This window comes from Cricetulus griseus (genome assembly GCF_003668045.3).
Source record: "Cricetulus griseus strain 17A/GY chromosome 1 unlocalized genomic scaffold, alternate assembly CriGri-PICRH-1.0 chr1_0, whole genome shotgun sequence".
Taxonomy (NCBI): domain Eukaryota; kingdom Metazoa; phylum Chordata; class Mammalia; order Rodentia; family Cricetidae; genus Cricetulus; species Cricetulus griseus.
Genome location: NW_023276806.1, coordinates 135,635,865 through 135,661,633, shown reverse-complemented (window position 1 = coordinate 135,661,633; position 25,769 = coordinate 135,635,865). Strand labels below are relative to the sequence as shown.

At 44.4% G+C, this 25,769-nt stretch overlaps 1 protein-coding gene across 1 annotated transcript; it reads left to right on the top strand.

The window, feature by feature from the left end:
- The first annotated feature begins 1,077 nt into the window (after positions 1 to 1,077).
- Positions 1,078 to 3,574, top strand: LOC118239502 (MLV-related proviral Env polyprotein-like). Its single transcript, XM_035451140.1, has one exon. It carries the CDS (start codon positions 1,159 to 1,161, stop codon positions 3,136 to 3,138), a length of 1,980 nt encoding a protein of 659 aa, XP_035307031.1. The 5' UTR covers positions 1,078 to 1,158; the 3' UTR covers positions 3,139 to 3,574.
- Positions 3,575 to 25,769: the final 22,195 nt, after the last annotated feature.

Sequence of the window (25,769 nt, the reverse complement as noted above, 5' to 3'; positions counted from 1 at the left end):
GGAGCCCACCAACGACCGTCCCTCCCCCTCATGGGACTATGAACAAAGAGACATCCAAACCCTAGAGAAATTGGGAGCCACAAAGGAACCAAACGGGGATTGGACTTATGAAGGAAAGACTGTCATCCCCTACCGGGTAACCAAGTACCTAGTGACATTTTTACATAAGATGACACATCTGAGCTCCAAGAAGATGCGGGAGCTCCTCGAACGAGAAGAGGAATTCAATTTCCTTTTGGGGAAGAATGACATTTTAAAACAGGTAACTGAACAATGTGATGCGTGCGCCCGAGTCAACGCATCCAGACTGAAGCTTCCTCCTGGGAACCGGGTCAGAGGCTACCGGCCCGGAACACATTGGGAGATAGATTTCACTGAGATTAAACCAGGTAAATATGGATACAAGTATCTATTAGTTTTTGTAGACACCTTTTCAGGATGGGTTGAAGCCTTTCCTACTAAACATGAAACAGCCAAGATCGTTACTAAGAAATTGCTTGAAGAAATCTTTCCACGTTATGGGATGCCTCAGGTACTGGGAACAGATAATGGGCCCGCCTTCACCTCCCAGATAAGTCAGTCAGTGGCCACCTTGTTGGGGATTGATTGGAAATTACATTGTGCTTACAGACCCCAAAGTTCAGGACAGGTAGAAAGGATGAATAGAACAATCAAGGAGACTTTAACAAAATTGTCGCTTGCAACTGGCAGTAGAGACTGGGTCCTCCTACTCCCCCTAGCCCTCTATCGTGCTCGCAACACCCCTGGGCCACATGGGCTCACACCTTTTGAAATCCTGCATGGAGTACCTACTCCTATCATTAACTTTCTTGATCAAGATGTCTCAGATTTTGCTAACTCCCCTTCTCTCCAAGCTCATTTACAGGCACTACAATTAGTACAACGGGAGATTTGGAAACCCCTTGCTCAAGCTTATAAAGACCAGAGGGACCATCCCACCATCCCCCATTCCTACCAGATCGGGGACACCGTTTGGGTCCGGCGTCACCAGGCCAAGAACCTTGAACCCCACTGGAAGGGACCCTACATCGTTTTGCTTACCACTCCCACCGCACTCAAAGTAGACGGCATTGCCGCTTGGATACATGCTTCACATGTAAAGCCAGCCCGACCCACCGATTCAGCCACTGCATCAGAATGGACCGCACACCGCACTCAAAATCCTTTAAAGATAAGACTCTCTCGTACACCCTCCTGTTGATTGGTTGTCTGTTTACCCCCCATGTAGCAACTAACCCCCACAGGGTTTATAATATCACCTGGAAAATAGCCAATCTAGGGACCGGGGAAATAGCCAACCTCAGCACTTATATAGGGACTCTACATGATGGGTTCCCTCCTCTCTATGTCGACCTATGTGACTTAGTAGGGTCTGATTGGGATCCCTCTGACCAGGAACCATTCCCAGGGTACGGATGCCACCACCCTGGGGGAAGGATAGGGACAAGAAGCAAGGATTTTTATGTTTGTCCTGGCCATAGACCAACTCATGACTGCGGGGGGCCACAGGAAGGGTACTGTGCAAGCTGGGGATGTGAAACCACAGGGGAGGCTTATTGGAAACCTTCTTCCTCTTGGGATTTCATCACTCTCAAACGGAGGGAGATCCCAGGGTACACAGGGAAAGGACCATGGAGATGTGGGCAAAGAGCCTGCGGACCCTGTTATGATAGTGCCGGAGGGGGAGGTTTTCAAGGCGCCACCCCCGGAGGAAAATGCAACCCTCTCATCCTAAGGTTCACAGATGCTGGAAAAAGGACTACTTGGGATAGTCCTAAAGTCTGGGGACTCCGGCTGCACCGAGCAGGGAAAGATCCGGTGACCTTATTCTCCCTGTACAGACAAATTACTCCCCTAAGTCAACAATCAGTTGGGCCAAACACAGTAATAGCGGACCAGAGGGCCCCAACCCAATTCCAAGTCCCTGAACCCCCTACCGTTCCTAAAGCTATCACTCCTACCCCAGATGCTGTCATCTTCTCCCCCACCCCAGACGCCCTAAACATCGAGTTAACCAGAGACCCTCCAGGTACCGGAGATAGATTATTACAATTAATCCAAGGAGTTTACCAAGCCTTAAATTTTTCAGACCCCAACAAGACTCAGGAATGCTGGTTATGCCTAGTTTCCCGGCCCCCATATTATGAAGGCGTGGCAATACTGGGCAACTACTCCAACCAGACCTCAGCACCTACCAGTTGTGGAGCTGCTATGCAGCACAAGCTCACAATATCTGAGGTCTCAGGAAAGGGGCTATGCATAGGCAGGATCCCTCCCTCACATCAAGAATTATGTAACCAAGTAGAGCCATTATCTCAGGACAGCCGATACCTTGTTGCCCCTTATGGAACTTATTGGGCTTGCAGTACTGGGTTGACTCCCTGTGTCTCTACCACTGTTCTCAACACCACCATTGATTTTTGTATATTGATAGAACTTTGGCCCAAAGTCACATACCACCAACCTGAATATGTTTACAGCGTACTAGGGAAATCAACCCGATATAAGAGGGAGCCAATATCCCTTACCGTGGCCCTATTATTAGGAGGAATAACAGTGGGGGGCATAGCAGCCGGCATAGGGACCGGAACCGTTGCCCTACAGGGAATTAATCATTTTAAGCTTCTACAACAAGCCATGCACACGGACATCCAGGTCCTGGAAGAGTCAGTCAGTGCACTCGAGAAATCCTTAACATCACTCTCTGAGGTGGTCCTGCAGAACAGACGAGGATTAGATTTATTATTTTTACAGGAAGGGGGGCTATGTGCTGCCCTCAAGGAAGAATGCTGCTTTTATGCAGATCATACAGGAATAGTAAGGGACAGCATGGCCAAACTTAGGGAAAGGCTAAAACAGAGGCAACAGCTATTTGAGTCTCAACAAGGATGGTTCGAAGGATGGTTCGCTAAGTCCCCCTGGATCACTACTCTGGTATCTACTCTCATGGGACCTCTGATTATTCTATTATTAATCCTTATACTTGGTCCCTGCATTCTGAACAAGATAACTCAATTCATTAGAGAACGATTATCTGCCATACAAACCTTAGTTTTAACTCAACAATACCACCAGCTAAAGCAGATAGATCCAGAATATCCAGAGACCTCTGAATGAAAGATTCCATTCAGTAACAAGAGAAATGGGGGATGAAAGACCCCCACCCCCGGGCTGTAGCCTTTCTACTCTGGTCGGCAGCTGGCGGGGCGCGCGAATACATCCTTCCCTCCTTAGCACTTCCCTCCTTAGCACTTCCCTCCTTAGCACCCTCCCCGACCTTTTGATCTCTGCAGCTGCTGGCTCTCACTCCCCGCCCCACGCAAGGCCAACCCCCGCCGGATCGCTCGGTCCCAAGGCCAGCCATCTGGACCGGCAGGAGATAAGGCCATTTCGCCTGGCTATTAAACCTTGAGAAAATGCTGATTTGATGCTTTTCGCTTCTGTACTATGCCTGTTTTCCCTTATAAAAGGACCCTCCTTCCGGGGCTCGGGGCTTGGCAAAACAGAAGCTAAGCCCCGGATATCCGTGTTATTAATAAATCCTCTTGTTCTTACATCCAAAGTTCGTGGTTTCGCTGATTCCTGGGTGTGGGTCTTCTTCCACGAAAGAACCTCTCCGGGGGTCTTTCAATGCCAAACCTGGTTTGTATGAGAGTCATCTCATATTTGTTTTGCTGTATCAGATGCACTCCTGTGCTCATCTGGACCAATTCTACAGCCTGCCTTCACCAGTCACCTGATGGGGGAAGTACTTCTGTGTATGTTTATCTTTTTGATTGTTAAATAAAATACTGTTTGGCCAATGAGACAACAAGTAGACGGGACTAGGAGTCAAAGAGGATTCTGGAAAATGTAGTAGAGAAGTGCTGATCCAGGCAGGAAGTGACATAGCAAGGAGACTCATATTTAAGCGAAGTAGAAACAGGAAGGGCCCCTTTTTTCCCCTCCGCTCCTGCTCCAGTGGCAAGATGTGATCCCAGCAAGGAGGGATGCCAATAAGGTGTCCGATACGATAAGTCTTATAAAATATATAGGTTTATGATAGTTAAGACTGAGTTAGCAGATGAGAAGTCCTAGTCATTGGCCAAGCAGCTTTGAACCTAATACAAGTTTCTGTGTATTCATTTGGGCCCTAACTTAGGCAGGCGGCTGGCGTAAAGCTCACACGTGGTGGTGGGGCTCAGGCAGCATTTGGCAGAAAGATTTATCGTAACATTCACCCATATTAATGTGTGCCAATATATGCTCTTAGATAGGTTTTGCTCTGGAGGGCAAAAGCCCCAAACTAAGATGCCAGTGTGGAGGGTAATTGAGAGAAAAACAAAACAATATGGTTGTATGAAGACATAATAAAGAAGCCCATTGTTTTGTGTTCTGTTGTGGTTCAAAGGTGAATTTCCCTCAGAGGCTTGTGGGTTTGGACACTACTGGGGGTACTATTTGCAGAAGCTGATGGACCTTTAGGAGGTGGGGCCCACTCAGAGACTGTGGGTCTCTGGGGACGAGCGTTATGGGTTACAGCCCTAGTACCCTCTACTTCATGGCAGTTGATTAAGAGCTGCCTCACACTCCCACAGCTGCAAGCAACCCTCGGCCATGCCTCCCCTACCATGATGGCCTGTATTCTTTTAAAACAAAAAACGAAGTAAGTTGCTTCTTTCAGGGGTGTTTTCACAACAACAACAAAAAGTTAACAATACATGTGCTATACTAGTAATAATAATTGTGGTGGTTTGAATAGGTATGGCCCCCATAGACTTGTGTGTTTGAATGCTTGGCCAATAGGAAGTTATACTATTAGGAGGTGTGGCCTTGTGGGGGAAGTATGTCACTGTGGGGGTTGGCTTTAAGGTCTCATATGCTCAAGCTACGCCTAGTGTTTCTACTGCCTGTGAGTCAAGATGTAGGATTCTCAGCTCCTTCTCCAGCCATGTCTGCCTGCATGCTGCCATGTCCCACCATGGTGATAGTGGGCTAAACCTCTGAACTGTAAGCCATCACCTCAATTAAATGTTTTCGTTTATAAGAGTTGCCATGATCATGGTGTCTCTTCACAGCAGTAGAAACCCTAATAAGATAATAATGATGATGATGATAGACAGATAGATAGATAGATAGATAGATAGATAGATAGATAGATAGATAGGTAGAAAGAAAGAAAGAAAGAATAATGACACTTCCTTTAGCAGCCCTAGAGGAGATTCCATTCCTAACCTCCTTCATGTTCTGGTGGCTCCAGGTCTTCCTCAGCCTGGTGCTGTATCACTCCTACCTTTACCTATAGTTCATGCTGCCATCCTCTCTGCCTTTACCACATGCCTCTTACAAAGACACTTATCCACACAGACCACCCAGAATGATCTTATCTGTGGTCCTTAATTAATTACGTCTGCAAAGATCTTTTTAAAAAGAGATACATTCACTGTTGTGAAATATTTTACCTATGTAAAGGTATGTTACATCTGTTTATGCTGCGGAATATTATTTTAATGGTGTAAAGGTGTATTGCATTTGTTTATGCTTCATTTGTTTAATTATGTAAAGATGTATTGCATCTCTTTCACCTTGCCTGCCTACGGCACCTTATTGGTCTAATAAAAAGCTGAATGGCCAACAGCTAGGCAAGAGAGGGATAGGCAGGGCTGGTGGGCAGACAGAATCAGTAGGAGGACAAATCTAGGCTGAAGAGAGAAGGAGAGAATGAGGGAGAATTAACTAATATCTCTAGTGGATCTTTTTTATGAGTGTTATATGTTTTTGCTATTTTTATTTTTTTCACTTTTCCTTCTGTGAAGATATTTGTTATGTCTATTTTTTTTTCTTCAGCTTGCCCCTGCTCAGTCCCACTTATTCAATTTATCCCCAGATATAATTTTCATCCTGACACCTTCCTGCTGGGACATATTCAATGGGTCTTCACTATCCACATCATTAAATAAAGACTCTCAAACACAGCACTTGCCTCTGTGTGGAATCCTCTAACTTCCTTAACTGTTCTTCAGTTTACTGCCTATAGTCCCAGGTAGCCCTCACACTGTAACAGCTTGTTCTTAGTGGAAGCAAATGTGTGTGTGTGTACATGCATGAGTGTGTGCATGTGTGCGTTTGTGCGTGTGGGTACATACTTCCTAATTAACTGTAAAAAGCCTATAAGCTAATGATGATAACATAATTGCTCTTAGCTAAGAAAAAATAGAAAGTCTATTTCATGTACAAAAAGGGGAACATGTTTCTCTATCGGTAGGGTACTCGTTCACTAGTGTCAGAGACGAGTGAGCCAGCCCAGCCCTAGGACCTCACAACTGATCAAGACTTCATATTTCCAATATGTCTTACTAGTGTGAGGCTGCACTTTGGAAGTTAAACCTCATGATGTTGATCTCCCCCAACAACCGCAAGCTAACCTGTGTGAAAAGGGTGCAGAAAGATGACATAGCCTACCAAAGCATTCATATCTAATAGCTTCCATTGTTGAGCTCAGGACCGATGTAACAGTCTGCAATTATGATCCCAATGTTCAATCACAAAAATATAGGAGTTCAGTGCAATGCAGAATGGGTGTCTAAGGACTTCACGATAAACTCAATCCGTACAAGCAAAGCACAAGTTTGCTTCCAAAAGAAGTTGTCTAAAGGCAAGTCGGCTCCATTTCTTTGGATGCTTTTACCATTTGGCTCTGGAACCTGGGTCACTTCTTTGTCAGCTTGGCCAAATACTTGGAGAAGGGTAGAGTTGCCAAGCAGGACTCGGCCTCCATAAAAGTCTCTTTATGTCTACATGACAAACAGTGCTTTTGTGTCCTGGGGAGGAAATGCCAACCTAACAAGGGGGACCACGAATCCACAACATTTTAATTTCTACTTTGGGGAGAAGCTAACCTCCCATTCATGTTGTTGTATTACAGATTCCTGTGACGACTTTAAAGTTTGCCATGGTAGTTATGGTAATTTCATTACAGACCACATCTTCATCTTTTAATTTCTTTCCTATTTATAATTATACAACGGTAATTAAAAGGTATTACAGCTACATGCTATCCTCGCTTGAAACTCCAGCCTGCCAGGCTTATAATATTCAAGACATTGCTCTGTCTTTATTTCTTTTCTCCGTTTTGGGAGGAAGAATGGGGGAGGGCAGGGAGTCAGCAGAGACTCTGGTCATTATAACCTCAGGATCCTTTCATCAACTTCTCTTTGTTCCTTTAAAAAAAAAATAGGATTTTTCCGAATAGTCCCCCCACCAAATGAACTGTTTTGATGTAAGAGTTTCCATTTCGGCTTCTCACCACATCTGAAGTGAAGTCCGTTCAGACTCACTAGGAGCATGCAAGAACTTCAAGTGTTGTTGAAACTTGGAACAAATTCCATCTTCCGGTGCTGATGCCAGCAGCCTCGGCCTCCATTGCTCCAAAGATCTTGAGGCTGACACCACAGGCAAGGAACCTCTTAGCTTTCTCTTTCAGCACATAGAATGTACTTGTGTGTAAAGACTTGTCTACTTTTTAGTGACTTGTCACTCATAAATGCAAGAGAATGAATGACTTGGAACCAAAAACACCAGCAGCTCAGACTGAACCTCAGCTGCAATGAGTGCTATGAACCAATAATTAACCCATTCTTAGTATCTTCAGAGAAGGTCGAAACGGTAGAGTTGTTGACCTGAAGGAATTCACACACTAGCTGGAAGAAGGATGTACTAGTCTCCTACCATCTTTCCACTAAAGAACTCATGTTCTTGCTCTCCAAGTCCATGCAAACCTGATATTAACCATCCACTCACAGGCAAACACACTGAAGCAGACCAACAGAGACTGGAAGAGTCCTAGGGGTGTCAGTCACTATTTTTGTAACCACTGCTACAATATGGTCTGTTTTCCAAACTCTCCCTTGCCTCCTGAAGATGCTTCCTAAGACCTTTTCCTACTGGTGACATTTACCGGGACCATCTCAGTCCACTTGAAACTGGAATCGTAAAAAGCAAGGGCTCAAGTCTTGAATCCAAACCTCATATAAGCGTCCTAGGTTGCCCTCTGTGAAATCTCAGCAAAGATACAGTCTCTGTGGCAAGGAATTAACAACTAGTATCTGATTCTGAGACACTACTCACAAAATAATAAAATCCTTTGCTTCCTGCTCCTAGACCAGTGCTCTGCAACCTTAGCTCTACTTTGGAATAACCCGATGAACTAAAATGACTTCTAGCATGCCCAGACTCCAATGCTGGAGCCCTAGACACTAAGTTGATTTATTTGAAGATGAGGCCTTTGGAGAGGTAATTCAGATTAGAGGCCCAGGTGTCTAACCCAACTGGCCTGGTGTCATTATAGTAAGAGATTGCAGAGATTGCTTCCCGAAGACACAAGGAAAAGAGGCAGCCATCTGTAAGACAGGGAAGAGGAAGCCCCACCAGGAACCAGCCCTGCCAGCAATTTGGTTTTAGACTCCCTAGCTAGAGCTGGGAGAAAAATAGTTTCTACCATTTAAACTATCTGGTGGTATGTTTGTTTATTTATAGTAGCTTGTCCAAAGAAATATGCCTGCGGGACTCCAGAAAAATCAATGCCAGAACCACACCCCCAACCAGTTATCAGAATCTCCATGTGAAGGAACCCCTTTACCCCAGGATGCTCCTGTCTGGACCCTGGATGAGGCACAGATCACACCCAAACACCATTTTCCAGACACTAGGAGATCCTTTTCTAAGCAAGGAAAAGAGACAAAATGGCTAAATGTGACTCTGGCAGAAACTGAAGCAAATAATTTTTGCAGGTGTTAATTTTAAGGGAGAGGGGAAGAAAACTGCCACAGTAGGCCTAGCTTGAGCATATGAAACTTCAAAGCCTGCCCCCACAGTGACACACTTCCTCCAACAAGGCCACGCCTCCTAATAGTGCCGCTCCCTATGGGCCAGGCATAAAACACAGCCTGTGGGAGCCGTTCCTATCCAGACCACCACAGTATGCATGTGTGTGGAGACACACCCAGACATATCTGAGCATACACAGATAGACAGGCCCCTCCCTTCTCTACCAGGATGGAGAAGTGAGCAGAACTGCAAGTTGACAGGAGTAAGAGCAGCAAGTTTTCTAGCTGGCCTTGCAGCCCAGTATCTCTTTATATTTTTTATTTATTTTTATTGTTTAGTACTGTGTCTCTTAACTCTAGAGTGACCCTACAAGTTCATTCACAGAAGTTTCAAATTAATATTTTGCTTAGTTGTGCAAAATACTACCGGATGCTGGGGACTCAGTAACCACTTAAAACTGATCCGGTTGTGCCTAAGTGGAGTGAATAACTCATGGATGGAGGTTCCCAGGCATGCTGAGGTCTGTGCCCTGGAAGAGGGGAACCTGAGCAAATGCTTCAAAGCCCATGACAGCCTTAGAAATCAAGGAAAGTGTCTGAGACCATCCCAAGGGCACCCCTCCCTTATACGGCATTCTTTATTAAGCTCAGTGGCTAAGAGCACTGACTGCTCTTTCAAAGGAATGGTGTTCAATTCCTAGCACCCATATGGTCCCTCACGACCATCTGTAACTCCAGTTCCAAAGGATCCGATGCCCTCTTCTGGGCTCCACTGGCACCAGGCACAGACATATATGCAGACAACACATTCATATACATAAAATACCTAGGCATCGTGATCCATGTCTTTATGTCCAGCACTTGGAATCTGTGAATTTGAAGCCAGCATGACTTACATAATAAGTTCCAAGCCAGTCAAAGCTACATAATTAGACCTTATCTAAAAAACAAATATAGAGATAGATAGATAGATAGATAGATAGATAGATAGATAGAAATAGATATTGCTTTACCACATGGCAGTCTAAAATATATTGTGTAGTGGGAGGCAGGGCTTCTGTTTTGGACTAACTCTGGACTAGAAGATACACTGCACACTTCAGAGGCATGGTGCCTGGCACTATGAGCTGCTCTGGAACAGGTCCCAATGCCATTGGCCTTAGATATGCATCCCAATTTTGTTCCTAAGGAACACATCTGTGGTATGTTTAACACACAGCCATTCACTAGAGTCATCTATAGAGAGCCATGGAGTAGAAAACTCCCCTACCTGAGGCTTCAATTGTTCTCATAATCGTGGGATTCTAAGAATACTAGGATTTAAAAAAGTTACACTCGAGTGACCTATGGCCTTTAAAGAAAGCTGCCAAACCTATAGGTACATCCTGATAATTGGCCCTTCCTTAGCATTAATCAAATGTCCACCACAAAGTGAGCATAGCCCTGAGAATCTGAGTAGAAAAGGTTCAGTCTTTCTGCTGCTCCTTCCTTTTGGGAGAGCAGGGGTGCCTTTCCCTCACATCTTAGTCTCTATCTTCAGACACTGCTGGAGCCCACACAGGAACGAGCATTCATTAGACATTTGAAGAACTTGAAGTCCTTAGGGTCTCAGGTGACCACTGATATGCTTTGGGTCAAGGTTTGGGTCCCACAAGGTCATGGCCTTGGAATTCTTGAGTCAGGGTGGTAGTGGCTGTAAAGGTAGAGGTGGTGGTGATGGTGATGGTAACGATGCTGGTGGTTGTGTCGGTAATTGGTAATTGGTGGGTGGAGCATGAGGGTGGGAGTGGTATGAGGGTGGTGGTGGTTGCAGTATGTTAAAAGTACCAGTCTTTTACACTCTGAATTTTCAGGTCTCCAAGCTAACAGACTGTTCGCCAGTGAACAATGAACTCTTGTCTAGTCACAGAATGCCTGGGACATCAGTTCTCAACCTGTGGGTTGCAGCCCCTTTGGGGGTCAAATGACCCTTTCACAGGGGTCACCTAAGATCATCCTGCATATCAGGTATTCACATTACGATTTATAGCAGTAGCAGAATCACAGTTATGAAGTGGCAGTGAAAATAACTCTATGGCTGGGGGTCACCAGGACATGAGGAACTGTGTTAAAGGGTCGCAGCATTAAGAAGGTTGAGAAACACTGATCTAGAAGGTCCTCAGAAAGGCACCATCTCAGTGGACCCTGGGAGGGGCAGCACCCCAAGGAAGACTTAAGGGAGCTAACATTTGACAGCCCTGCCTTCTGCCATGCTTCCCTCTCCAACCTTGAGGCAGCTCTGTGTTTAAGGAAGCATGGAGGGGAGGCCTGGGCTTGAATTTTCAACAGCTTCTCAACAGGAGTCATGTGATCCTAAAGGGGCTACAGCAATGAGTCAGGTGATTCCAAAGTGGCTACAGCAATCAGTTGTGTGATCTTAAACTGGATACAGCCATGTGATCCTAAAATCACTACCTTCCCCTTCATTCCAGCCCACAGTGAAACAGAAAACTAGGAAATAATTCCAGGATCCATTTCCTCCAGCCCTCCTAATGGGACAGGGAAGTCTAACACGTCAATGAAAGAAGCTTCCAATGGCTGTGATAATCACTAGTGTCACCCTCCATGCCACTTCATCTTGGGCACCATGCTACATTTAACAAACATTTGCTATGTGCCAGATACTGGAAGAAAAAAAAAAAAAAAAAAAAAAAAACAGCCAAGGTTCCTTCCCAGGACATGTGGTCAGATTTCTCCAGTAACAGATGCTGTTGGCCTCTCTCAGAATCCCCAGGCTGGGTTCTTTCCTCCTTTATCCTCCCCTCGCTCCCAAACCTGCTGTGGAACAATCTTTGTACACTGTAAATATGTGTTATTCTCATTGCTAATAAAAAGCTGATTGGCTGATGGTTAGGCAGGATTTTCCAGACAGAGAATGCTAGGGAGAAGGAGGATGGAGTCAGAGGAGCTGCTAGTGAGAAATGGAGAGGAAACGGGGGTAATGCCATGTGGCAGAAAGTAGATTAATAGAAATGGGTTCATTTATGGGGAAGGGCCTAGGCCTGGCCCAGGATGATGTGGAAGACTTTGGGGAGCCCCTTTTGAGGGCCTTACCCTGCCTGGGGAGTGGAGGGGGGATGGCTAGGGGCAGGTGGGATGTTGGGGGGGGGGGGAGGGAGAAGGGATTGACATCTGCAGCAAGCTTGTTCCTAATTTGAACTAATAAAATAAAATAAAAAAAAGAAAAGAAAAGAAATGGGTTCATTTAAGTTGTAAGAGCTAGTCAGTATAAGCCTGAGCTATATCCACCAAGCATTTATAATTAATACTAAATCTGTGAGTTTATTGGGGAGCCATTGGCCCTGCTGAAAATTGCCACCTACACAAATCCATCTGTTTATAGAACGGAAACGTGCCCATCAACCAAAGACATTAGGAAAAAACACAAAGACCCACTCAGCCCTCCTCTCTCCCCCCTCCTCCCTGCATGGTACACAGCCCATCCATACAGGGGCATTGTATGTAGCGAGTGGATTGCTGCTGTGGGCTCAGTGACTCTCTGCCTCCTTAGAGCAATGCTTTTATTAATCCCTTTGAGACCCTGAATTCCATGTGATGCCCTCACCATCTAATGGGCATAGAAATACATTATTCTCAGACAAAGACAAGTAAAGATACCAGCATTGATTTTAGACTTCTCAGCCCGTAGAACTGTGGGAAACAAGTTACTACTGCCTATGGGCCAGCCAGTTTACAGTATCCTGGCACAGCAGGCTGCTTGGGTTTAGACACGGACAAACAAGAATCAGAGAGAAGCCAGGCAAATTTGGAAAAGTGGTTTGATAAACAGTCACTGTGCCCGAGAGCAGAATTAACACAGGATAAAGACCCCGAGATACTGAGGTGTAGTCTATAGACTCTGCTCCACCAAGGCAGGGTCCAGCCTCCCCCCCCCCCGGCACCGGGAGGTGACTTTCTCTAAGCTCTGCGGGCGACAGTGTGATCAGCCACACCAGGTAAAGGGAGAGTGTGCTGCATTTGCTTTTTACTGACCACCTAGCAGCCGCAGTGCTGTGTAAAGCCTAAGAGTCCCTGATATATTTTCCACCTGCTGTTGGCCGTGCCTCCAAAAGCCCTTGCTTTCTCGGAACGATTCCAGCTGGCAGGCCCTTCGTGCTGGCTTTTATGAGCTGTGAGGACAGACACAAAAGGTGTAGTTCAGCCTTTAGGGAATGTAGAAGTCTTGCCCTGGCAACTCAACACATGCTTTTCTTTTCTTCCTCTTTCCCTTCTGGAATCAATACGGATGGGAGCTGCTTAAATGTTGAGTGTAAACTTCTCAGACAATCCTGGCCAACGGGTAGATACACAGAGGGCTGCAAAGACTGCACTACCTGGGGGAGGACGGGCGACGGCGATATTTATGTTTTCCTGTCTCTTGTCTGAACCCATAAGCAATTTTCAGAATAAAATCCTCACATGTTTCTCCCATCAGTTCCAGAATTTAAATGTGTACTGTGGGCAGAGGTTTTACCCTCGTCAGCCCCCACCCGGTTCCTTGCCTCACCATGCGCTGGCTGCAAGTCTGCATCATAAATCCCAGTGTAAAATTCCCTACTGCTTAAGTTACTCATAAATGTGAGCACAAAGTCACACTATTCGATTCCTGACTGGAACAAGAATTCACTGTTGTCCAATGGTGCTTCAAGGGAGACCAAATGCATGTGCCTATTTGTTTTCTAATCTATGAACCCAGAGCAGGTGAAATAGAGGCAATTTCAATGTGATCTAAAGGTAGGTTCAAAAGAACGGACAGAACCATCTGGAATGCCTTACGGCTACCAATCTCATACATAAGCCCAGCAGAATCTAAGTGGGATTTTTCATTTTCCCTTCTTTTCAACCTTAATTTGTCTTTAGGGGGAATTCAGACACTAGTTAGGAAAAAAAATCATTTCTTCTCAGTCTAGAGTCAAGAGATTTGTTTCCTCTGCACCCTGTACCCTTGTCCCTTCAATACATTCTTAGTCCTCTTTCTAATTTTACCATGGACAATAAGCTCAAGGAGTTTGGAAGGTAATGGCGGAGTTCTTACGGTTATGTTTGTTTGTTTGGTTGGTTGGTTATTTTGTTTTGTTTTGTTTACTTTAGACTTCAAAATACTCCGCACATAACGGCCCTGAAGAAGTTGATGAGCAAGGCATAATTATTTCTGTGGGAGTGTATACATAGCCTCCAGTACAATTTGACAATATGTATGATCCTTATAGAACCTACCTGGCCCACCTTAGGAAATACTTTGGTTAACAAAGCAAAGTGTTGTGGTTTCAAAGAAAATGGCCCCCAAAGGGAGTGACACTATTAGGAGGTGTGGCCTTGTTGGAGTAAGTGTGGTCTTGCTGGAGGAAGTGTGTCACTGTGGAAGCTGGCTTTGAGATTTCATATGTGCTCAAGCCATGCCCAGTGTCTTAGACCAGTTCCTGTTGCCTGTGCAAGACGTAGAACTCTCAGGTACCTCTCCAGCACCATGTCCCACTGTGGTGATAATGGACTAAACCTCTGAAACTGTAAGTCACCCCAATTAAATATTTTTCCTTTATAAGAGTTGCTGTGAGCCAGGCGTTGGTGGTGCACGCCTTTTATCCCAGCACTGGGGAGGTAGAGACAGCTGGATCACTGTGAGTTCGAGGCCAGCCTGGTCTACAGAGCAAGTGCCAGGATAGGCTCCAAGGCTACACAGAGAAACCCTGTCTCAAAACACACACAAAAAGAGAGAGAGAGAGAGTTGCTGTGGTCATTGTGTTTCTTCGAAGCAATGAAACCCTAAGACAGTAGATATGTGGACAGGGACATTTATCACAGTGTTGTCTAACATAAGAAACTTTAAAACAACCTACGAATCCAGAAATAGGATCCTCATTAAATAAATTCTGACATATCCATAATGAAAAATACTATTTAGACATAAAGGTAAATGTGTATATCATAGGTTTTTGACAAGAATGAATGCTTACCACACATTCATGACATGAAAACAGCAATCTACTATATAAGTTGCATAGCTAACCTTCTGAAATGATATGTGTACATATGATTTATGACATTTCTCCTCTGAAATTCATTCTGCAGACCACACATACTGGGGTTCAACAGACACATTAGGCAATTTTCATGCTGAAATTCCATTATGTTCTCCCCTCCAATTATAGTCACGTAAAATCAACAAGAATTTCCCATGAAGGCTTGAGCTTTCAAAAACTTCTCCCATGCTGGGTTCATTATAGTATGCTATTTTAGGGTAAATATGACATACATCCCTCTTCCAGTTTGGAATATTTCTCATTAAAAAAAAATAGGTCTTGTTTGTAGAGGCTTTTAGGAACCCGAGCATAAATAAGGACACACACATCAAGGACAGCTATTTCCACAGAGTGTCACAAAATATTTCATTGTAGTGGCTTCTCTTGAATGGGAGCCAAAGCCAGAATTGGGATTGGGTAAAAAGAAAACTTCTTAGAAGATTCTCTGAAGCAGATTTAACAGACATTTCTGTGAAAGAACTTAACACACATTTCCACCCTAATTAAAAGCATAATTGGCAACATGTATCTTTCTGCTATGAATATTTTGGCAAAAGGAGTGCAAAGACTAGCAATGACATCCATCTTTAAAAAAAAAAAAAAAAAAACTAATTATTCACCTAGGGCAAAACCTGCAAATCTTAAGGCTGCACCAAAATTAATCTTAAATATTAACTTTCGACATCAGATTCTCCATTTTGGTGGTTTGCTATAAATGATGAAACAATGCTACAAGTGGAACCCGAAGGCAGAACTCTACTGTCGCCACTATTGTCACTTCAACTCTGAGGCTCCACAAGATGACCATTCCCTTATTATTCTCGGTGTATCTGGAATGAAACCCAGACATCAGGAAGTGTTGAAAGTATCCTAGCATCTCTACTGTGTAACCAGAGTTTAGAGTTCTATACCTTTATTAATAATAGCCCTGGGGAGTGAAATATTCTGGAAACTAAATGAATGACTCATTACAGAATGGTTTTGGTTGGTTGGTCAGTTTTGAGGGCTGTAAACCAAACCCAGGGCCTTGTGCATGCTGAACACTTACTTGCTCTGAGTTATATCCACTCCAGAAATGTTAAAGATAAAATACAATTAAAATTTCCATTTTGTCCCCCCTTCACTCTGCAGTTGAAGAACCGAGACTAGCAGCTCCCTCTATTGTTCTCTTACTTAGGTGAGAAAAAGGAAGGCTACAACAATCTTTCTTGAGCGGTCATCGGCACTGCCTCATGGTGTCTATTCAATTTCAACCATCACCCCGCCCCCGAAAGCTAGAAACACAATTCTACAGCTACCATCTCTCTTGTGTGACCAAGGACTGTGAGTCCCACGGGCAGGTCAGGATAAAATGTGCCATGTCTTCCTGCATCAAGAGTCACCTTCCAGCAAAGCACTCCAAGATAGGCACTGTATTAGATCCACCTTAGACAGGCAAACTTAGACTCCAAGGGAGTGCATGCTTTACCCAAGGTCAGACGGCTGGTGTACAACAGGTGTGCAGCAGGGGTGTGAACTCAGATCTATTCACCTTCACAACATCAGGAGAGAGAATGACGAACACTTGCACTTTGAGTAAATCAACACCCAGCACCCACTTTTATTAATTTAGACATGAACTCTCAAGAGAGCCCATTCAATCCACTCCCACCACCCCACCCCCACCCCACCCCACACCCACCCCCACCCCACCCCATGGCCTTAGATACTGTCTTGCTTTGCTTTCTCTGTCATAAAACACTGACCAAAGCCAACTTGGCTTACCCATCATGACCCATTATTGAGGGAAGTCGGGACAGGGCAGGAACCTGGAGGCAGGAGCTGATGCAGAGGCTATGGAGGTGTGCTGCTTACTGGCTTGCTCCTCATGGTTTACTCAGCCTGCTTTCTTATAGAACCCAGGTCCACCAGCTCAGGGATGGCACCACCCACCATGGGCTGTGCCCTCCCCCATCAATCACTAATTAAGAAAATGTTCTACAGGCTTGACTACAGCCTCATCTTTTGGAGGAATTGTCTCAGTTGGGGTTCCTACCTCTTAGAGCCTATGTTAAGATAACATAAAATTAATTAGCGAACGCAATTCACCCCTTTCAACTTGATACATAATGCTTTTTAAGACAAAATCTTTCCTTTTTTTTGGTTCATCTCCAAAATCTCAAATTAATAAATATCACATTAAATATAAAACATTATAGTCAGGTGGTAGTGGCATATGCCTTTAATCCCAGCATTTGGGAGGCAGAAGCAGCCAGATCTCTGTGAGTTCGAGGCCAACCTGGTCTACACTGAGTTCCAAGACAGACATCCTGGGCTACACAAAGAAACCCTGTCTCAAAAAACAAAAAACAAAAACAAAAAAAAAAAAATTACAAATTTAGAAGTTCCCGTCTTTACCAATTCAAACACCTTAAAAGTTCAGTGACTGTAAAACCCCAAAGTCTCTTAAAATTTCAAAGTCTCTCAACTGTGAACTCATATAAAATAAAAAATAAGTTAAATACTCTCTTACTTCAAGAAAGAAGAACCAGGGCACAGCCACAACCGACTAAAAACAAAACCAAACTCCAACAATGTAAATAATTCAAGGTCCAATGTCTGAGACTCACTCGCTATTTTCCAGGGTCCTCTGAGAGCTTGAATCACTTCTCTGGCTCTCCCCTCTGCAGCACACAGCCTGTCTTCCAGGCTCCAGGTAGCTCTACTCCACTGCTGCTGCTGTTCTTAGTGGTCACCCAATGGTACTTGCACCTCCAAAATGCTTGGGTATTCTGTGGCAACTGGGCTGCACTTTCACTACTCACCTCTCTTGGGCTCTCTTCGTGGTGCCAAGTCTCAATTTTCCCTCATGTTTCGTCAATCCTGGGTCTCCCACCGCTACTCAGGTTGCACTTTTACCAATGGCCTCTCCTGGCCCCTCACAGTGCCACGTCTCAGCAGCTCTCCATGACCCCATCATTCCTTCAAAACCAGTACCTCCTAGGAGAGGCACCCACATGACCAAGTCTGGCTGCCAGCATGAGGTACAACCTTGGCCACCTCTGAACACAGCTAGTATGTGCGGTCTCTGAGGAACACTTCTCAGAAGATTTCACCTCAATGGCGGAGGTCTCTTGTTAATCATGGTTGATTCTTCAGCCCCAGCTGATCAGCATCCATTGTCCCAGCAAAGCAAAGGTTTCACTTTAGTGGTTCTGGTCTCATTAATCACAGGCGATTCTTAAACTCCAGCTGACTAAACACTACAGGTTCTTCACACAAATAGCCTGGTAGAGTCTTCGCTTTCCTCTGAACCTTTACAAGCCAGGCCTCCATCATCTGCACTGGTTTCAATGACGACTGTTCTTCTAAGCTTCTACAGGACAAACTGCTGAGCTCTCAACACTCAATGGCTTTCCCAGCCCAAAGTTCCACAGTCCTTCCACAATCCTTCCCAAACAACATGGTCAGGTCTGTCATAACAATTGTCTTACTGTAAATGGAGCTCTTAATTGGTCTGAGTAATAAAAACCCGGAGTCAGATACAGAGGAAAATGTTGAGAGATCAGAAAGAAGGAACAAACCACCGCCACATCTTACCTCTATAGCGTCTCAGTGAACAAGAGTGTGAATTCGTGTTTCTCCCTGCTTGTATCCTGTTTCCACCCAGCTACCTTACTTCCTGTCTGTCTGTACAGACCTCCAGATCTCTATGGTTAGCTAGTGACAAGCTCCATTCTCTGACCTTCAGACAAACTATTTGCACAAGCAAGATACCACATCTTAGCTTGGTTTACTAATTGCTATGATGAAACACCAACACCAAAAGCAAGCTGGGGAGGAAAGGGTTTATTTGGCTTACACTTCCACATCACAGTTCATCACTGAAGGAAGTCAGGACAGGACCTCATGGAGGGCAGGAACCAGAAGGCAAGAGCTGACACAGAAACCGTGGAATGGTGCTGCTTACTGGCTTGCTTTCCCTGGCTTGCTCAGCCTGCTTTCTTCCTGACCACCAGACCAGGGAAGGCCCCACCCACAATGGCTGGCCCCTCCCCCATCCATCGATAATTAAGAAAATGCCCTACAACCCAGTAAGGATTGCCTACAACCCAGTCTCAGGGAGGCATTTTCTCCATTAAGGTTTCTTCCCCTCAGATGACGCTAGCCTGTGTCAAGGTGACATAAAATTAGCCAGCACAGGGGATAACTAAGAAATGAAAATTGTGCACATTCAAGGTGGACAGAGTGGTATTCTATACATTACATACACATTATGTCATGATTACCACAGTCCAAGTAGCATACCTGCCATCTCATTTAATTACATTGGTGTGAGAGGACCCTTAGGACTGACTCAAGAAACAAATGACAAGTGTGTGACACAGTACTGCTAACTAGAGTCACTGGCTACACAGAAAACCCCTAGAAACTATTCACCTTATAGTGACAAATTGTGCCCTTTAGCCCCAATCTCTGCATTTTACCCACACCGGATGATCACTAATCTCCTGCCTGAGTTTGTATGATAAACTCAGGAATTCTTTTTTTTTTTTTCTTTTTTATTTGAATTAGAAACAAGATTGTTTTACATGTCAATCCCAGTTCCCACTCCTTCCCCTCTTCCCCTACCACCCCCCCCCCAACTAACACCCTACCTATCACATATCCTTTAAACTCAGGAATTCTTAGTGGACATGGTTTTAATACTTTGTAAATGAGAAAGAAAGAAAGAAAGAAAGAGAGAGAGAGAGAGAGAGAGAGAGAGAGAGAGAGAGAGAGAAAGGAAGAAGAAGAAGAAGAAGAAGAAGAAGAAGAAGAAGAAGAAGAAGAAGAAGAAGAAGCAGAAGCGTGTTTCATGCTGGAGTTGGAGAGTGAGGTAGAAACAGCCCACTAAGATCAACAAAAGGGCAACACACTGGGGTTCTTTGTTTGTTTGTTTGTTCATTTGTTTGTTTGTTTTGTCCTACAAAAGTATTTATTGTTTGACATTTTAGGTCTTGCATTGTCCAAGGTCAAGGAACCAACAGTGCCTGATAAGAGTTGACACCTGCCTCCCTGTGCCCTGTGTTGTATTACAAGGTTTAAAAGGGCGTGATGTGAGAAGTCCTTCTGTGTATGTCTTATTGGTTAGTGAATAAAACACTCTTGGCCAATAGGGAAGCAAGATAAGCGGGACTAGGAGAGAAGGGGTATTCTGGGAAATGTAGTAAAGAGGAGTTGCCATGTGATCCCAGGAAGAGAGGATGTATAAGGCCAGTGTCCTCAGTAAGATAAGTCCTTATAGAAAATATACAGATTAGTAGTTACGGTTGATAATTAAGACTGAGCTAGCAAATAAGAAATCCTAGTTATTGGCCAGCAGCATTGGAACTAATATAAGATTCTGTGTGTTATTTGGGGGTAAGACTCTGTGTGTTATCTGGGGGTAAGACTCTGTGTGTTATTTGGGGGCCGTAAAGTGGTGACAGAACCCAGGCAGCTAGTGAAAATAGTTATCATTACGGGGGTGGGGGGGGAGTGAAGGAGCTCCAAGGGTCCCTGCTGTGATCCCATTGATGAAGGCTCCACCTTGATGACTTAGTCGCCCCCACCCAGGCCTCACCTCCTAACACCCTCACAATGGGAATTACATTTCAATATATGAATTTAAAGGAATGATGCTTAAAAAGCATTGTCTACAAGATATCCAAATGAAAATTCTTCCCCAAATAATATTCTAAAAACAATGCCAATGGTCAACCTCTTCTTTATTGTTGTTACAAACATATGTACATTAGTATGAAGCTACAACCTACTGACTCCATTCAGTGTTTTATGTACATGACTTCAGAACTGTCCATTTAGTGTTGCATATCCCACTAGAGGGGGAAGACTGCCTCTCCCACTCTCAGCATCCCTTAGTCACCTTTAACTCAGACACAGGGGCCCTTCAGCATAGCGAGTGTATTTGTTCAGGTCTTATTTAAACAGCCCTATTGTTGAGGTATTGACTGTCAGTTTGACACAGGCTACAATCACATGAGAAGGGAATCTCAACTGAAAAGATTTCCCAGGTCAGATTGACCTGAAGACATGTCTATGCCTATTATCTTGATGGCTAATTGAGGTGGAAGAGCTCAGCCCACTGTGGGCGGCACCATCCCCTCGACTGGCGGTCTCGGGTGTATAAGAAAACTAGCTAAGCATACCAGTGAGAGAGCCACCTAGCAGCATTCCTCCGTGGTTTCTACTTCACACTTTTCAAGTTTCTCCTTGAGTTCCTACCCTGATTTCCCTTGATGATGGACTCTGATCTGGAAATGTAAGACAAATAAATCCTTTCCTTCATTTGCTTTTGGACTGAGTGTTTTATCAGGCAACAGAAAGGAAACTGGGACAGAGCCTTTTGTTTCTACAGGTTAAATACAACTAAATGTGGCCAATTCCAAAGTATCAGTGTACTCTTGTGCCAAAAGACAGTTCAGCACACAAAATACAGGTTTTTTTGCCTACACCATTGTAACATTAATGGTGGCCACAGTTACTACATGAAACAAATAACCCAAACATTCTGTTATACAATGTCTACCAGTTGAGACTGGGGAGAAAGACAGAGCAGCTCAGATATGTCCTGGCAGGCAGGATTGTGTTGTGTGACAAAACTTTCCTGGGAAGATGCTACATGCATCCACTCACTCAAGATAGGGAGCCCACCACAGACCAAAGTAGGATACCACCAAAATCCACCTTGGGGAACCAATGAGTGTTATTAAGGTTATTTACAGAGGTAACAGTGAGGAGTTACTTACAAGAGAAGAAATGACTCAAAAACAGCTGTATTACCAAAGCCCACGGCAGCTCACAGAAGCTGGGAAACCAGCTACACAGCCTTCATGCAGCTCAATGGGTTGGAGAGTGTCCTTTCCAAGTGACTTGCAGGCTGTTGGTCTGGTCTCAGTCTTATTTGTAGCTCTTCCCTTCCTGTCTGAGAGAGAGGGACTCTGGGTTTTTATTGCTTGCTCTGGCAGGAGTCTAGTGAATCTGTTGCATTTCAGGGACTTCCTGAAGCTATTTTGAGTTGTTTACCATTCTGTTGAAGGAGCTCCCCTGCAGGTTGGAATGTTTCCATCTGAAAGAAACTATAACAGAGCAGATGAACCCAAGACTGGTTGAGGTGAAATCTCTCAGACTTGCAAAAAAAAAAAAATGAATTGACAGGCAAGGCTTCAAAAGGAGATGTTTGCCCAGAGAAGACAAGACCTGGGTATGAGAAAGATGTGAGGGGAAAGAGAAACTCCTCATACTCCTGAAATGCTGATCCATGAAGGCAAAACAAAATGCTTCCCATATGGCTCTGGAGGGCAGAGCTATGATGGATGAGTACAAAGTTCAAGAAAGCAAAACTGGATTCAAGTAAGGAAACCTCATGGCCCAGTATGGTCATTTTCCATGGTGATGGTGCTTCCCCAGAGCAAACATTTTGTAAATACATAGTAGACTTCTTGTAGAATCACAGCCAGAGTGTTCACACGTGTAAATGTACGTTTTTATTACAAGTTTCTCTCCTATTACTTCTCCCTGTGTGTTCATACTAAGGCACAATATTTGCTATTTTTAAGTCATTTCCCATTACATTTTGCAATGGGAAAGGAGCTGTCGCCTACTATGATCAAAATGGAGCTTTCAGGTTGCTTGCAGTGAGAGCCACTTGCCCAAAGGAAAAGTGATAAACCGAAGAATCTTCAGCTCAACTCAGCATAGTTGTTGGGATATTTCAGTCTCCCATAAAATTTTGTATCAGTTTCTAATATTTAGATGCTGGGCATCAGACAGCTTCATTATTGATTTGCAAAAATTCCCCCTACAGAAGGAAACACGGGCCCCTGTTGGAAAGGACATGGATGTACATGGCCCACATCCTCCCCACCGAGTCTCATGTCACTCACTGCACCACCTGCTGGCTCTGTAAAGAGTCACTGAGTGTGGTCCCTACTCTCACTGGCAGGCTGGCATCCCTCCCCGGCAAGGTTCATCTGTGGGTGATGCTGGGGCTGGTCCTCAGTATGTGGAAGACTGAGTCATCCGTGAAGTAACAGCTCTCAGCTTTTGGGGGGCGGTGTGTGGCTCTTTGAAGAATCTCATAGAACCTAGGCACACTCTTGGGGGGGGGGGCAATCAGTGCACAAAATGTTGCCTCTTGTTTTCATAGCTTAAGACTCCCCATTTCTTATCATTCAACTCAAAATTAAGATTCCAATTCTAAGGCACCATTGTGCCTAGCTGGTCAAAACATACTCCCCACCCGGAATAATTTTGAAACATTCATTTCTTTACTATTTTTCTGTGTATTTCTGTGCCTGCCTGAGGTTATGTGTGCCACATGCATCCAGGAGCCTGAGAAACCAGAAGAGGACATCATTTCCCCAGAAACTGGAGCTACAGACAGTTGTGAACTGCCATGTGAGTGCTAGGAACTGAACCCAGGTCCCCTGCAAGAGGTACAAGCATTGTGCACTACTGAGAACCAAAACTGCACCACCCAGAAATTTTATAGGCTCTCAGTAATGAATAATGGCATTCAATAGCTACACTTGTGGACAGTCAGGCAGCTACTGAGTTAAATCGAGCAACTAAGCAACATCTAAAATCTGTTGTTCTTGGCAACTGCCTGCTTCCCAGAGGTCTCCCACATGACCACAACCAATAAATAAAATCCATTCTGAGACCAGATGCCCGTTCTCTCAAATGGTTCCCCGGGCTTACGATTAAATAATGAAGACAGAGATATCAACTATGCTGGACAGCAGACTTCAAGGAATGAAATATGGCAGTGTTTGTTTTCAGGAGAACAAATGCCTTGGAACTCACACTCTAAAGTGTCAATATTTCATTTTTATGCTTCTTTCTCACCCCAGCCTTTCCTGCACTGCAGAATTTTCAGACATCTCCAGGACTCGGGCACCCAAGTATCTTAGGGCCGACGATATTAGTTCAGAGGTAAAGGAGCCTGCCACCAAGGCTGACAACCTGAGTTCAGTCCCTGGAACCTACATGGTAGAAGGAGAAAACTGACTTCTGGAAATTTCCTCTCACCCCCACACATGCACGCATGCACACACAGAGGCAAAATAAATAAATGTTTTTTTAAAGGTGCCTTAAACTATATATTCTTTTATATTTTTAAAAATCTATTTTCTTCTAGGCAAGAGTAGAGTGTTTAAAACACAGCATAAAAAAATTACCAACAAGCCTTTAATTTGGCACATATCCTTCCTGTGATTTAAGCCCATCAAACCGCAGCCGTCCCTAGATAAAATTAGAATCAGACATAACAAAAACAAGATCTATAGAGGACTGCGACGAACAATCTTCAGAGACTACAAAAAATTATATAACAGTAATAGAGGAGCTGTGCCTAAAAACCGGACAGTGATGTGATTTGCAGAGCAACATATCAGTGCTTGTGCAGAGGGGAGATGGTACCGTGGTGAATGTCTTCTGAAAAACAAGACAAGTGCTTGCTTTTTACATAGCGCCTTTCATGGAGCAGGCTCATGACTTCAGAAAGCACTGGACAAAGTTCCCCCAATCCAATAAAGCTCTGTTGCACCATTTAAAATAACTGCCAAGAAACAGGACATTCTGGGACAGAAGCTTGGATCCAACTACCATGTTGTTATATCGCAGAACTGGAAAACCGAATTACGCCACTGAATGGCCTGCCTGTTTGTGAATGACTAAAGGACTTGGAAATCGTAGATGCAAACTCTCCTGTCCACTCTCACTGAGATGTGGCCACTTTCTCGGCTCGGCACTCAAATGCACAAGCTTCAGGCCTATGCCTGTGATAAGGCAAAGACTGACAGTTTTTACTTCAAGCCTGCACAATGGCAAATTTTTATATAGTGAGAACAGCTCTGAGAAATGGATCTCGGGGGTCACTCTGTGTTGTGGTTACAGTTGTTGACTGAAATTACATAAGCTCTGTGTCGCTCAAATGCCGACTCTTCTTTCACCTGTAAGTGTGCCACGAAGTGTGGCAATAATGCACATGTCATGCTGCCCAATCTCCCAGATACTGCTAGCTAGTATACATGCCAAAAGACTACAGTGGAATGAAATGCTTGGCCTTAAGAAAATTAAACGAAAGAACTGTAGGGAAGTGGGAAGTGGCCAAGACCACCCAATTACAGTGAATTATCCATAGGTCAAGTTTTGAAAGCAATAATAAAGATAAATTTTTACTTACCTTTTGGCATTAAAAACTGGAAACTCCTTCTCAACTGGGTTTCTTTTGAACAGAAGTATGAACCTAAAACCAACATCAGGTCTATTTGAAACTATAGGACCATGAGCTGAGTCCTAGATCAGAAACACAGCCTTGGTGTCCACAGCACAACTGCCCAGGAGAACTAGAAGGTAGTGGTCACTAGAGACCATCGTGTAGCCCTGTACCTTGGAGGGGACATGTCAGCTGATACACTGACAGTGTCTCCAAGAGGAAGTAGAGGAAGAAACTTTGGGGTCCAGCACCATGCTGTCTTTCATCCATTCCAAATTTTCCAGAAAGAAAGGGGAAGAGTACACCCCATGAAGTGAGATTTAAGGGGCAAGTCATGTAGCTTCCATTACCTAGTCCCAGAACCCAACCTCTCCTCCAAATTGTCATCCAATTCAGGTCCAGTCTAGCAGTGCCCATCCTCTCCCCAGTCCTGGGAACTCTAGTGATTTCGGGGAGCCTGGAAACACCAAATAGTACAGGTCCACTAACTAGTACAGGTCCACTTTCTCAGGTTGGGTCTAGCCAGCCCTTCAAAGTGGGGTAGTCACAGGATGTAGGCCATAATTCCTCTCTCATATGAGGCAGTTTTAATGTGTCCCAAAGACTCTGGTTGCAAGCATAGTTTATAATCCAAACACCCAA